General features: G+C 39.4%; 1 protein-coding gene across 1 annotated transcript in view; it reads left to right on the forward strand.

Moving 5' to 3' along the window:
* The window catches only part of LOC106060399 (uncharacterized), a 6,110-nt gene extending 954 nt beyond the window's left edge, over positions 1–5,156 (forward strand). Inside the window, exons 2-4 of the mRNA XM_056042750.1 lie at positions 1,067–1,133; positions 1,354–1,398; positions 2,702–5,156. Of these exons, the coding sequence (XP_055898725.1) occupies positions 1,076–1,133; positions 1,354–1,398; positions 2,702–3,633 (1,035 nt within the window). The 5' untranslated portion in view covers positions 1,067–1,075 and the 3' untranslated portion in view covers positions 3,634–5,156. The remainder of the gene's footprint in view (positions 1–1,066; positions 1,134–1,353; positions 1,399–2,701) is intronic.
* The last annotated feature ends 7,257 nt before the right edge of the window (positions 5,157–12,413 follow it).

Below are 12,413 nucleotides of genomic sequence, written 5' to 3' on the forward strand. Positions count from 1 at the left end.
ACTGAGAGATACTAGGTCCTTGGTGTGAAGCTCAAAACAGCAAGTAGGCTTATAACAAAACTGGTGTACCCTTATCATGCTGTGTATAATAGTAATTATAATAAGGCTTGAGGAATGCAATATTTCACGTGGATACGTAGCCCCACCTGTGACCTATTTATTTTTCCACATACAAGGCAAGCATAACCATTGTTCTCGGCAGCGGATTTTCTTTTGATCTCAAATGTGTATCCCGCGCCCTTTGTGAGCTGTCTCGTTCTGAACTTTTACACCTCTATTTATAAGCTGAACTACCGCAGACCACCTCGTAATCTCATCAAAGGCTATTCAGCCTACACAACCAAAACCATCCGCCCAATTTTACTCTTGATTACAAAGACCGCATCACAAACCAAGAGATCAGATGCAGGGTTACTGCAGCGATCGGACCCCATGATGACCTGCTAACTATTTTAAAAAAAAAGACGCAAGCTTAAAATCTATGGCCATATTATGGCCATATTACAAGGGGCTCGCAAAGACCTTCCTTTAGGGAACAGTACCGGGAAAAAGAAGAAGAGGCAGGCAGAGAAAGCGATGGAAGGACAACATAAAAGAATGGACAGGTCTGCCATTGAGAGATTTTCTAAACAAGGCAAAAGACAGGGAGGAGTGGAGAAAGACGGTCTACAAGTCTTGCTTGGTGCCCCAACGGTCCAACAGACTAGAATCGTATTCTATACCATCTAACTAGATCCAGTATTCTAAATACCAACTATCTAGATCCAGTATTCTATATACCATCTATCTAGATCCAGTATTCTAGTTTACACCACTGTCTTTTAATGTTGCCATGTCTGAATATGTATCACTATTATCACCAAACTAGAATTGTAATTATTGTATATAGTCTGATTAGATTTTTACAGGATATTGTCCATGGGGGGAGGATACTAAATTTGTTTTAAAAAAATCTATCATTCATTAGTTATTAAGTGGCCAAGTAATCACTTGGTCCCCAGCTTCATAAAGGAGGACTTGTCTTAGAAAAAAAAAACAATACTTTTTTATATTACTTGTTTCATAGAAAGTTATAATGGCTACGTCACCGAGCACAAGCGATTGCCCTGATCAAGATAACACGATATTCGTTGGTAAGTAGACCTATTACTGGTTGACATTAACTTACAATTAACAATTCCTGTTAAAAATCCTTTACAAAGGAAATTTAATTTTGGTTTTACATGTGAATAATCAAACTAACATAATATTATTATAGGCTATATTTATTTTATTTATTCATTGATGTTTTTAAGGTTATGTCAGATATGAATATTATAAACAGCTTAATCTTAATTATCAATTATTTTTTAGGATTGTCAAAACAGACAACAAATAATGGAGAAAATTATATTTTCGGTAAGTGTTCTACAAGATAGATTGTATTGTCTAATAGTAACAGTTCATAATGTGTATGTCTCGGTGTTTTAAAGTACCCTTTCAGATCTTTGCGATTTATATAGCAGATGAAGTATAGCTCACTTGACGGTTAAGGAGGGTATCTAGTGGCTAGCACAACGACCAGCATCTTAACAAAACACGAAATTCAAAATCCAAATCTTCACCGAGATTCGAACACAAGATTTTGGGTTCGGGAGACAAGTGCTTTGTTACTCGACCACTTCGCCCCATGTCTCTGTGTTGTTACTGAAGTTATAGAAAATTAATTTTAATGCGTTTTTTTTTTTAGATAAAATAATCTCGTGGACAATAGTCTAAGTCTTATTCTTTCAAGCATAATGTTTGATTGTAGTGGTGCCACGTTTCTCCCTCAAAAGCTACGGTCTGCGGGCTTTTTCAGTGCATGGACCAAAGGTCTGGAACTCACTCCCCATTGATCTCAGACAGACAACATGCTACACTACATTCAAGATGAACATTAAGACTTACCTGTTTATCATTTTTGTTTATATTACTTCGTCATTTTAGCTAAAATGTTTGTCAAATGTTTGTCAAATGTTTGTAAAATGTTTCGGATGTTCCTTCAGAGTTGAAGATAGTTTACTTCCTAGTCCAAACCTCCCGCAGGACGACGGGGGATGGGAGCGGGCTGGGTTTGAATCCTCGACCTTCGATAAATCCGAACGACAGTCCAGCGCTCAAACCGCACGACCAGGCAGCCATCCTGTTTATGTTTGTAATGTTATCACAGCGCCTTCAGCCTACATTTTGTTTGTTAACAGCGCTCTGTAAACACAATTATTATTATAATACTTTACTATTATTATGTTAGAAATGAACGAGTAGTCATTCTCTGGCGCTGCCAGGGTCGAGTTTCGCTAAAGAGAAACAAAATTCATCGTAGTCCCTTTAACAGTTTCCACTGAGGAATTTTCTGGTGATGTGGCAGGTCTGCAGCAGTACCGCCCTCTGACAGGCAACGAAGATGTTCCTAGGAATGTTAAGGGCCTTGAAGGTGTCTGTGAGGTCAGTTGTTATTATCCCCTCGGTTGATATAACAATGGGGTATATTGTTATTTTGGACAATTTCCATAGACGCTTAATCTCCAAGCCTAGCTTCCCATATTTTCTTTGTTTTTCTATCTCAGTTTTTCTTAAATTATGAGACAGTGGTACGGCCACGGCGATATTATTATTATTATTATTATATATTTAAATTATCTTTATTTCTATGATCATCCTTATATTTTCCTGATTATAGGCGAGTCTGAAACTGAGCTTCTAGAAGGCGAAGAGGCTGACTGTAACAGACAATTAAAAGCTTGCAGAAAGAATCCTGGTCATACTGAATTCATACCGCTAAACTCATTTACGATTCATCATTTACCAACAGACCTCCAAGACAAGCTCTTGTTTAATTTTATCAAAGTTACTGCCGAGCTTACAGTAAAAATAAACTCACGTTTTGTAAGTCCCAAAAGACCTGAATTCTGGTATAAAACAAACATTCCGTATCCGTTCTATAGAAGGAGAGGCAAGGCGCTGCTTAGAGTTGGCACCGGTAGGGTTTGGAATGTAAGGGAGAGGTCTGGAGAAAATAAAGATGGCAAAAGAAAGACATGCCCTTGTCAGAACTGTCAATCCTCAGATACACCTAGCACCGTATGGTGGAACTTGGGAATCCTTACCGCTGCGCATGTAGTGTTTGATGACACCGAGGCAAAGCACTCAACGTGTAAATTGTTTTACGACATAGAAAGTAGTCCAGAGGTCATAGTGCAAGGTCTAGGAATTTTCGACACAGATGTGAAAGGGGATATTACCGAGTTCGTGTGTGTCACCTGTGACCGAGCAGTAGCCAAAAGGCTTGGTGACATGGTTGATTTCTTTGAGAAGGTGTGGGATATAGTGTTTGAAAAATATAAGAGCTCAAGCGATGTGAATAATCTGACGTTCATTGTATCACATCCCCATGGGGGACCAAAGCAAGTTAGTCTTGGCCAGTGGGTGGAGAAACACCAAGAAGGTGAAAGCCAGGACTATAAGTTCACCTACACAACCTGTACATGCCCAGGCAGCAGTGGTGCACCAGCAGTCACCGTTGGATTCAGCTGGTTTACGCAGCAGTTTCACAGTGGCTCATTAAACAACGGATTCAATAGCAGTACAGTCAGTTCTGTTTGGAAATGTTGAGGACTTATTCTAGTAGGCCTATGTGAATATAATTTTGTTTAAAAAACGAAATTTCTTTTTTTTTTTTTAAGGGACAGTTCTCCTTCCCTTTTGTGACTTGTGAACACAGCAAAGATTTCAAAACAATTTTCTGGGTTATTAACAATGCTTGTCTATCTTATCTTATCTTATCTTATCTTATTAAATACAGAAGACTTTCGGTCAGACGACTAACCATGCGAATAAAACGCAGCATGGTTATGCAACCTTAGCTAAAAATTAAAAAAAAGTAAATAATATATGAAATACGGTAACATTTTAACATTCCATTATGCTATCGAAATCTTGGAGTCACTCTGCGGTCTCGTCTCCGGCGATCAATATAGTTGTCCTCGCAAAAGTCATACAAATTACTAATAATCCGGTACTTTTATACACATCATATATAAGTCCGCGCTATTTTGTCTTGCGCTTTTTAATCGGGAAATTTCGCGCTATTTTGTCGGCGCTATTTTGTCGGCGCTATTTTGTTCGCGCTATTTTGTCGGCGCTATTTTGTTCGCGCTATTTTGTCGGCGCTATTTTGTTCGCGCTATTTTGTCGGCGCTATTTTGTCGGCACTATTTTGTCGGCGCTATTTTGTCGGCGCTATTTTGTTCGCGCTATTTTGTCGGCGCTATTTTGTCCGCGCTATTTAGTCGGCGCTATTTAGTCGGCGCTATTTTGACGGTTCACCATGAAATACATTCTAAAAAAATGAATAGAAATAATGAAACATCTTTTATTAATAAAGCTAATTGGCGAAGGCCTACTGTAATGAGGTGTGTATGTGTTTCCTTGGTTTTATAGAAAGGGAGTATTTATTGTTAGTTTTAGAGAAAGAGCATTAATTTAATATTTGTCTTGTAAAATAATGAAAGATAACCAGCGCTGTCGTAAGCTGTGTTAAGTACGAGAGACGACTCCAGGATGCCAGAGTGTTAGGGCGTGTTTAGATCTTTAGATTTTGTTCAAATATCAGTTTATTTCCTCTCAAGTTTAATTTGACTATACTGTAAAAAAAATACAAGTTCTATTTAGTTTTGCTAACAAAGAAGTAATTTAAGTTATTTTAATTTTATATAATTTAAAATATAATACGCCTCCAGCGGTTTAGTTGTCTACCAGCAGTTTGGTGCTACAGGCCATCGACGTCATCTAGACGTGCTATATTTTATTTTATATGCTTGTTTTGTTGCAGTGCTGCTTTGATCAATGTTTTGAATTTTTGAAAACTGGCTCATAGACTTCTATGATATACATTGTGTAGATACTTAACGATATATTGATTATATTTTATATCCTTGCTATTATTACCTAGGTAGTAAGTAAAGTTCCCCTTTCAGACCTTGTGATGTAAAGGTCATCTGTTTCTGTGGCCTACGGTTAACAAGGGTGTCATGTGGCCAGCACACTTTACTTTTCCCTAACTAATGTCATTAAGAGCTGGGTGGACTCAGTGGCGCCCGAAGATCCGGAAATTTAAAAATTCCAGTCTTCACCAGGATTCGGTAGCCAGGCGCTTTACCGCTCAGCCACCGCGGCTCCTATTACCTAGGTGATTGCCTTCTAAACCTAGATGTTGTTTTAGGCAAGTGATGGTTGATTGCTTCTTGCTCAGCGTGAAGGCTAATAGACTGTCGGCACAGCATTCTTAACTTTACGTAAGAAATGCATTCACTTTATAGAGTGGGGGAGTTCCCCTCATCAATGTCACCAAGATATCTTGAAGCTCTTTAAATTTGGGCAGGGGTCGGCAACCTTTTGAGTCGAAAGAGCCGCAGCTTCAGACCCAAAGAGCCGCATGTGGCTCGCGAGCCGCAGGTTGCCGACCCCGGGGTTAGGGCACAATCAGAAAGTACTGAGTAGACTGGGGAAAAAAAAGAAAGTAAAATAAAAAAATAAAAAAAAAAGAACTTCTTTTTAGAAACAATCAATCATGCCATTAATTTTGAGCACAACTAGATTAACAACAATAAATTTGTGCGATTGGGAGAATTATTGTTTTTGTTTAACGCAACTCTTATCCATATAGCTTGTTTAGTACTCTATGGTTCAAACTATTTGGGGGAAAGGGGGGTGGAAGTATCTGGAAGAAAGTTTCTGTGCGGCCTATTTAAAATAATTTTTTTTTAGAAAGTTGTTCAAGTCGTATTTCGAACATGAGCCTCCACGATGGAAGGCCGACTTGTTAGCCACTGAGCTAGCCAAGTACTTAATAAAACTAGGTTTTATAGTCGGATTTCGAACATGAGCCTCCACGATGGAAGGCCGACTTGTTAGCCACTGAGCTAGCCAAGTACTTAATAAAACTAGGTTTTATAGTCGGATTTCGAACATGAGCCTCCACGATGGAAGGCCGACTTGTTAGCCACTGAGCTAGCCAAGTACTTAATAAAACTAGGTTTTATAGTCGGATTTCAAACTTGAGCCTCCACGATGGAAGGCCGACTTGTTAGCCACTGAGCTAGCCAAGTACTTAATAAAACTAGGTTTTATAGTCGGATTTCGAACATGAGCCTCCACGATGGAAGGCCGACTTGTTAGCCACTGAGCTAGCCAAGTACTTAATAAAACTAGGTTTTATAGTCGGATTTCGAACATGAGCCTCCACGATGGAAGGCCGACTTGTTAGCCACTGAGCTAGCCAAGTACTTAATAAAACTAGGTTTTATAGTCGGATTTCGAACATGAGCCTCCACGATGGAAGGCCGACTTGTTAGCCACTGAGCTAGCCAAGTACTTAATAAAACTAGGTTTTATAGTCGGATTTCAAACTTGAGCCTCCACGATGGAAGGCCGACTTGTTAGCCACTGAGCTAGCCAAGTACTTAATAAAACTAGGTTTTATAGTCGGATTTCGAACATGAGCCTCCACGATGGAAGGCCGACTTGTTAGCCACTGAGCTAGCCAAGTACTTAATAAAACTAGGTTTTATAGTCGGATTTCGAACATGAGCCTCCACGATGGAAGGCCGACTTGTTAGCCACTGAGCTAGCCAAGTACTTAATAAAACTAGGTTTTATAGTCGGATTTCAAACTTGAGCCTCCACGATGGAAGGCCGACTTGTTAGCCACTGAGCTAGCCAAGTACTTAATAAAACTAGGTTTTATAGTCGGATTTCGAACTTGAGCCTCCACGATGGAAGGCCGACTTGTTAGCCACTGAGCTAGCCAAGTACTTAATAAACTAGGTTTTATAGTCGGATTTCGAACTTGAGCCTCCACGATGGAAGGCCGACTTGTTAGCCGCTGAGCTAGCCAAGTACTTAATAAAACTAGGTTTTATAGTCGGATTTCGAACATGAGCCTCCACGATGGAAGGCCGACTTGTTAGCCACTGAGCTAGCCAAGTACTTAATAAAACTAGGTTTTATAGTCGGATTTCAAACTTGAGCCTCCACGATGGAAGGCCGACTTGTTAGCCACTGAGCTAGCCAAGTACTTAATAAAACTAGGTTTTATAGTCGGATTTCGAACATGAGCCTCCACGATGGAAGGCCGACTTGTTAGCCACTGAGCTAGCCAAGTACTTAATAAAACTAGGTTTTATAGTCGGATTTCGAACATGAGCCTCCACGATGGAAGGCCGACTTGTTAGCCACTGAGCTAGCCAAGTACTTAATAAAACTAGGTTTTATAGTCGGATTTCGAACATGAGCCTCCACGATGGAAGGCCGACTTGTTAGCCACTGAGCTAGCCAAGTACTTAATAAAACTAGGTTTTATAGTCGGATTTCAAACTTGAGCCTCCACGATGGAAGGCCGACTTGTTAGCCACTGAGCTAGCCAAGTACTTAATAAAACTAGGTTTTATAGTCGGATTTCGAACATGAGCCTCCACGATGGAAGGCCGACTTGTTAGCCACTGAGCTAGCCAAGTACTTAATAAAACTAGGTTTTATAGTCGGATTTCGAACATGAGCCTCCACGATGGAAGGCCGACTTGTTAGCCACTGAGCTAGCCAAGTACTTAATAAAACTAGGTTTTATAGTCGGATTTCAAACTTGAGCCTCCACGATGGAAGGCCGACTTGTTAGCCACTGAGCTAGCCAAGTACTTAATAAAACTAGGTTTTATAGTCGGATTTCGAACTTGAGCCTCCACGATGGAAGGCCGACTTGTTAGCCACTGAGCTAGCCAAGTACTTAATAAACTAGGTTTTATAGTCGGATTTCGAACTTGAGCCTCCACGATGGAAGGCCGACTTGTTAGCCGCTGAGCTAGCCAAGTACTTAATAAAACTAGGTTTTATAGTCGGATTTCAAACTTGAGCCTCCACGATGGAAGGCCGACTTGTTAGCCACTGAGCTAGCCAAGTACTTAATAAACTAGGTTTTATAGTCGGATTTCAAACATGAGCCTCCACGATGGAAGGCCGACTTGTTAGCCACTGAGCTAGCCAAGTACTTAATAAACTAGGTTTTATAGTCGGATTTCGAACTTGAGCCTCCACGATGGAAGGCCGACTTGTTAGCCACTGAGCTAGCCAAGTACTTAATAAAACTAGGTTTTATAGTCGGATTTCGAACTTGAGCCTCCACGATGGAAGGCCGACTTGTTAGCCACTGAGCTAGCCAAGTACTTAATAAAACTAGGTTTTATAGTCGGATTTCGAACTTGAGCCTCCACGATGGAAGGCGGACTTGTTAGCCGCTGAGCTAGCCAAGTACTTAATAAAACTAGGTTTTATAGTCGGATTTCGAACTTGAGCCTCCACGATGGAAGGCCGACTTGTTAGCCACTGAGCTAGCCAAGTACTTAATAAAACTAGGTTTTATAGTCGGATTTCGAACTTGAGCCTCCACGATGGAAGGCCGACTTGTTAGCCACTGAGCTAGCCAAGTACTTAATAAAACTAGGTTTTATAGTCGGATTTCGAACTTGAGCCTCCACGATGGAAGGCCGACTTGTTAGCCACTGAGCTAGCCAAGTACTTAATAAAACTAGGTTTTATAGTCGGATTTCGAACTTGAGCCTCCACGATGGAAGGCCGACTTGTTAGCCACTGAGCTAGCCAAGTACTTAATAAAACTAGGTTTTATAGTCGGATTTCAAACTTGAGCCTCCACGATGGAAGGCCGACTTGTTAGCCACTGAGCTAGCCAAGTACTTAATAAACTAGGTTTTATAGTCGGATTTCGAACATGAGCCTCCACGATGGAAGGCCGACTTGTTAGCCACTGAGCTAGCCAAGTACTTAATAAACTAGGTTTTATAGTCGGATTTCGAACATGAGCCTCCACGATGGAAGGCCGACTTGTTAGCCACTGAGCTAGCCAAGTACTTAATAAAACTAGGTTTTATAGTCGGATTTCGAACTTGAGCCTCCACGATGGAAGGCCGACTTGTTAGCCACTGAGCTAGCCAAGTACTTAATAAAACTAGGTTTTATAGTCGGATTTCAAACATGAGCCTCCACGATGGAAGGCCGACTTTTTAGCCACTGAGCTAGCCAAGTACTTAATAAAACTAGGTTTTATAGTCAATTGGTAGCTAAATAATTTTTGCTAACGACCGAATTTTCTACACAAGGCTTATCTCCCCATAGCTTAGCACATTTCTATATATTAAAAAACGCAATTATTAATTACGACTAATAGAGTCACTTATTTTCTTTTTCATTGTTGACATCGACAATGATTAGTTGTACAAAGTTTCAACTTGTACCGAGAATAACATGTACAAAGATTCTACCCAGACAAATAGAATTGATAAAACTTTTGTGTAAAAAAAAAAAAAAACAGTTTAAAAAAATTATTCTCGAGATTCACTTCAGCTGATTACCTACTTACCTAAAGCTCTTGTCATTATCAGAAATAAGGAAATGCATTATGTGCATGGGCGGACTGGCTATATGGGCATTCGGGCAAATGCCCGGTGGGCCGGAACCCAATTGGGCCGGTAGGGGCAGTGAAAGGGAAGCATGAATGCCGCCAAGACTCGTATTGAATAGTAAAAAGATTATATAATATTCTTTTATTAAAAAAAACAAAACAATCAGAGCGTCATGATTGTCTAAGCGTATTAAAGTGTATTTGGGCTACTAATAGCAAGATGGGGGCGTCTTCAATCTACTATGGAAAGCAAAGTCTCTGTTACACTTTGAAAAGTTTTGTCCTACAATGTGGTCATCAAGAAAGGATGCTCTAACAAAAATGAGATTCAGTTATTTTGATGTGCTCAAGATGCTCTACTCCCCAAAAGAAAAAGAAGATCATGAAGCTGCAACTCTTAGAGTGAAATTAGAAACTATTCAATACCGTATTTGTCAGATTATCGAACTTAGCATAATGATTTTGAGGAGATGTATACTTCGATTTCCCTCATATGGCACGTTGGGGGCCGGATTGCATAGAAATGCCCGGGCCGGTTTTGACACCCAGTCAGCCCCTGGTTATGTGATTAATAAAAAGTAAAATCCTTTCACTTCAGTCCTTCCCCATCCCGCCCCCACCAAAACAAAAAGGTGATGTGGCAAGCCAAATTAGAATTATATTATTATTGCAAAAAAAAATGAATTTGGATTTTTTATTTTCTTATTTGTTTTGATATCACCATCTTTTGTGTTAGTTTGTTGAATTACCAGAGTCCCACCTTTTTCTTATAAAAAAGTTATCGGGAAGTCCCGCTCTGTAATGTTTGGGGATTACCCTGCGTGGGAGACCAAAATAGAAACTACGTGTCAATCGATATAGAAATGGGACAGAATTGATGCCCATCCCTCCCAGGATCACTCCTCTTAAAACAGCGTCTATTGATTGTATGAAAGTAAATTTTTCCTTTCAGACCTTGAGATCTATAGGGCAGATGATGTAAAGGTCATCTGTTTCTGTGGCCTACGGTTAATAAGGGTGTCATGTGATACCAACCGCCTTTACTTTCCCCCATCTAATGTCGGGTACCCATTAGAGCTGGATGTACTCAGGGGCGCCTTAAGATGCAGAGATTAAAAATGCCCGTCTTCACCAGGATGCGAACCCAGGACCCTGCGGTTCGGAAGCCAAGCGCTTAAACAGTCAGCCACCGCGCCTATAATTGTTTGAAACTTCTCAAAATTAATTTAGTTATCATTCTTCAAATTAAATATGAAGAAAAAAAAAAAAGAAAAGCTAAGCCAACCATTAATTACACGACAACTCTTAATTGTTCATTTATTCAAGCATTTACCGATGTCGGATTTTGGTAGGATGAGGCCCTAAGACTTTTTGTGGAAGCCTGTAAATATGCTTCTATATAAATGCAATTTTAATAATATGTAAATATATTACTAAATCTCAAAGCTTGTTCTATCTGTGTGACAAAAAAAAATGAGTTAATTTTGTAAATTTAATCTCAGTTCCCTTATTAAAATTAGAAAATACATTCTCAAATAAATATGAACAAGAGTGTAAACCATTTCTGAGCCTTATTTTATTTCGATAAGATCAAAAAGAACCACACAATAGCATATGTACAACCCATAATTCTTTACTTAAAACAGTTTAATAAATAAGGTTTTGATAACTCTTTAATGCTTTAAGTTGTTTCTTTTGATTTCCACTTTCTTGTGTATTGAACACCACATTAAAAAAGACACAACCAAAAAAGAAAGAAACATATTCTTTCGAATGTTTATTTTCAGCTAAACATCAAACGAAGTCATTAGTTTGTTAAAAAAATTAACAGTTTGTTTCCGCAAAGTACATTGGTAGATAATAGAAAAGATTATAGTTATTATAGCTTTTATATAGCACTACCTTCATGCTTATAGCATGCTCAGAGCGCTGTGGTCCAATCTCATTTGTGGACCAGTGGTGAGGGGAGGGGGGGGGGAGGGTATCTGGGAAACTCTGCTCGAGTCGGGTGTCGAACCCCTACATAGGTAGCCAACCCAAGCTTAAGCGTACTTGGCCTCTCGACCACGTTTATCAGTGGACTTGAAATAATTTTGAAAAGATAGAATTCCTTTAGCTTTGTAGTAGAAGAGGAATACGTAGATGGCATGTCGCGGTTTTAATACTAAGTCCACTAATTGGAAACAGGATCACAATGGAGCCCCAGGATGACCTGTTGAAAACTCAAACTTTATGGTTACATCACAAGGTCAAAGGTCCTTAGGACTCGCAAAGACCTTCCTTCGGGGAACAGTAGCAGGAAAAAGATAAAGAGGCAGACAGAGAAATCTATGGGAAGACAGCAAAGAATGGACGGGCCTGTTATTGAAAGAGATTCCATTCAAGGCAAAAGGCAGAGAGGAATGGAGAAAGATTGTCAACAGATCATGTGTGTTGCCCCAGCGGCTTAAAAAACTTAGGAATAGGTGAAGGTGAAATGATATACACTTAAAGTAAGAATGCAAGTTCTTATTAGAAACCTTATGAAGATCTTCTACTCAGTTACGTTAGATATTAAATTATTATCTTGGGTCTTTTTAAATATTTACAACTTACTTATAAACAAAATAAAATTATATTATATTGCACCGCAGTCAACATACAAAAATTTGAAGACTAAAAATTATAGTTTTTTGTAATACTTATTATAATAGTACCAATAGAGCATGGAATGGATTGCCTGAATCAACCAAGAAAACCAACGACGCAGCAGAGTTTAATTAAGTAACTGATTAACAGGCATGACTAGCTAGACGCCTAGAACATCCAGCACTGGCATTATGTATAAATCAGGGGTTACTTTGTATTCCTTACTCCTGAGTCTTAAAAATGGTAATAAAAATGTTTCTAGCTGTTTAGAATGATTAACTCTTTCTCTCCGTAA

The sequence above is a fragment of the Biomphalaria glabrata genome, chromosome 9 (assembly GCF_947242115.1).
Source record: "Biomphalaria glabrata chromosome 9, xgBioGlab47.1, whole genome shotgun sequence".
Lineage (NCBI taxonomy): Eukaryota > Metazoa > Mollusca > Gastropoda > Planorbidae > Biomphalaria > Biomphalaria glabrata.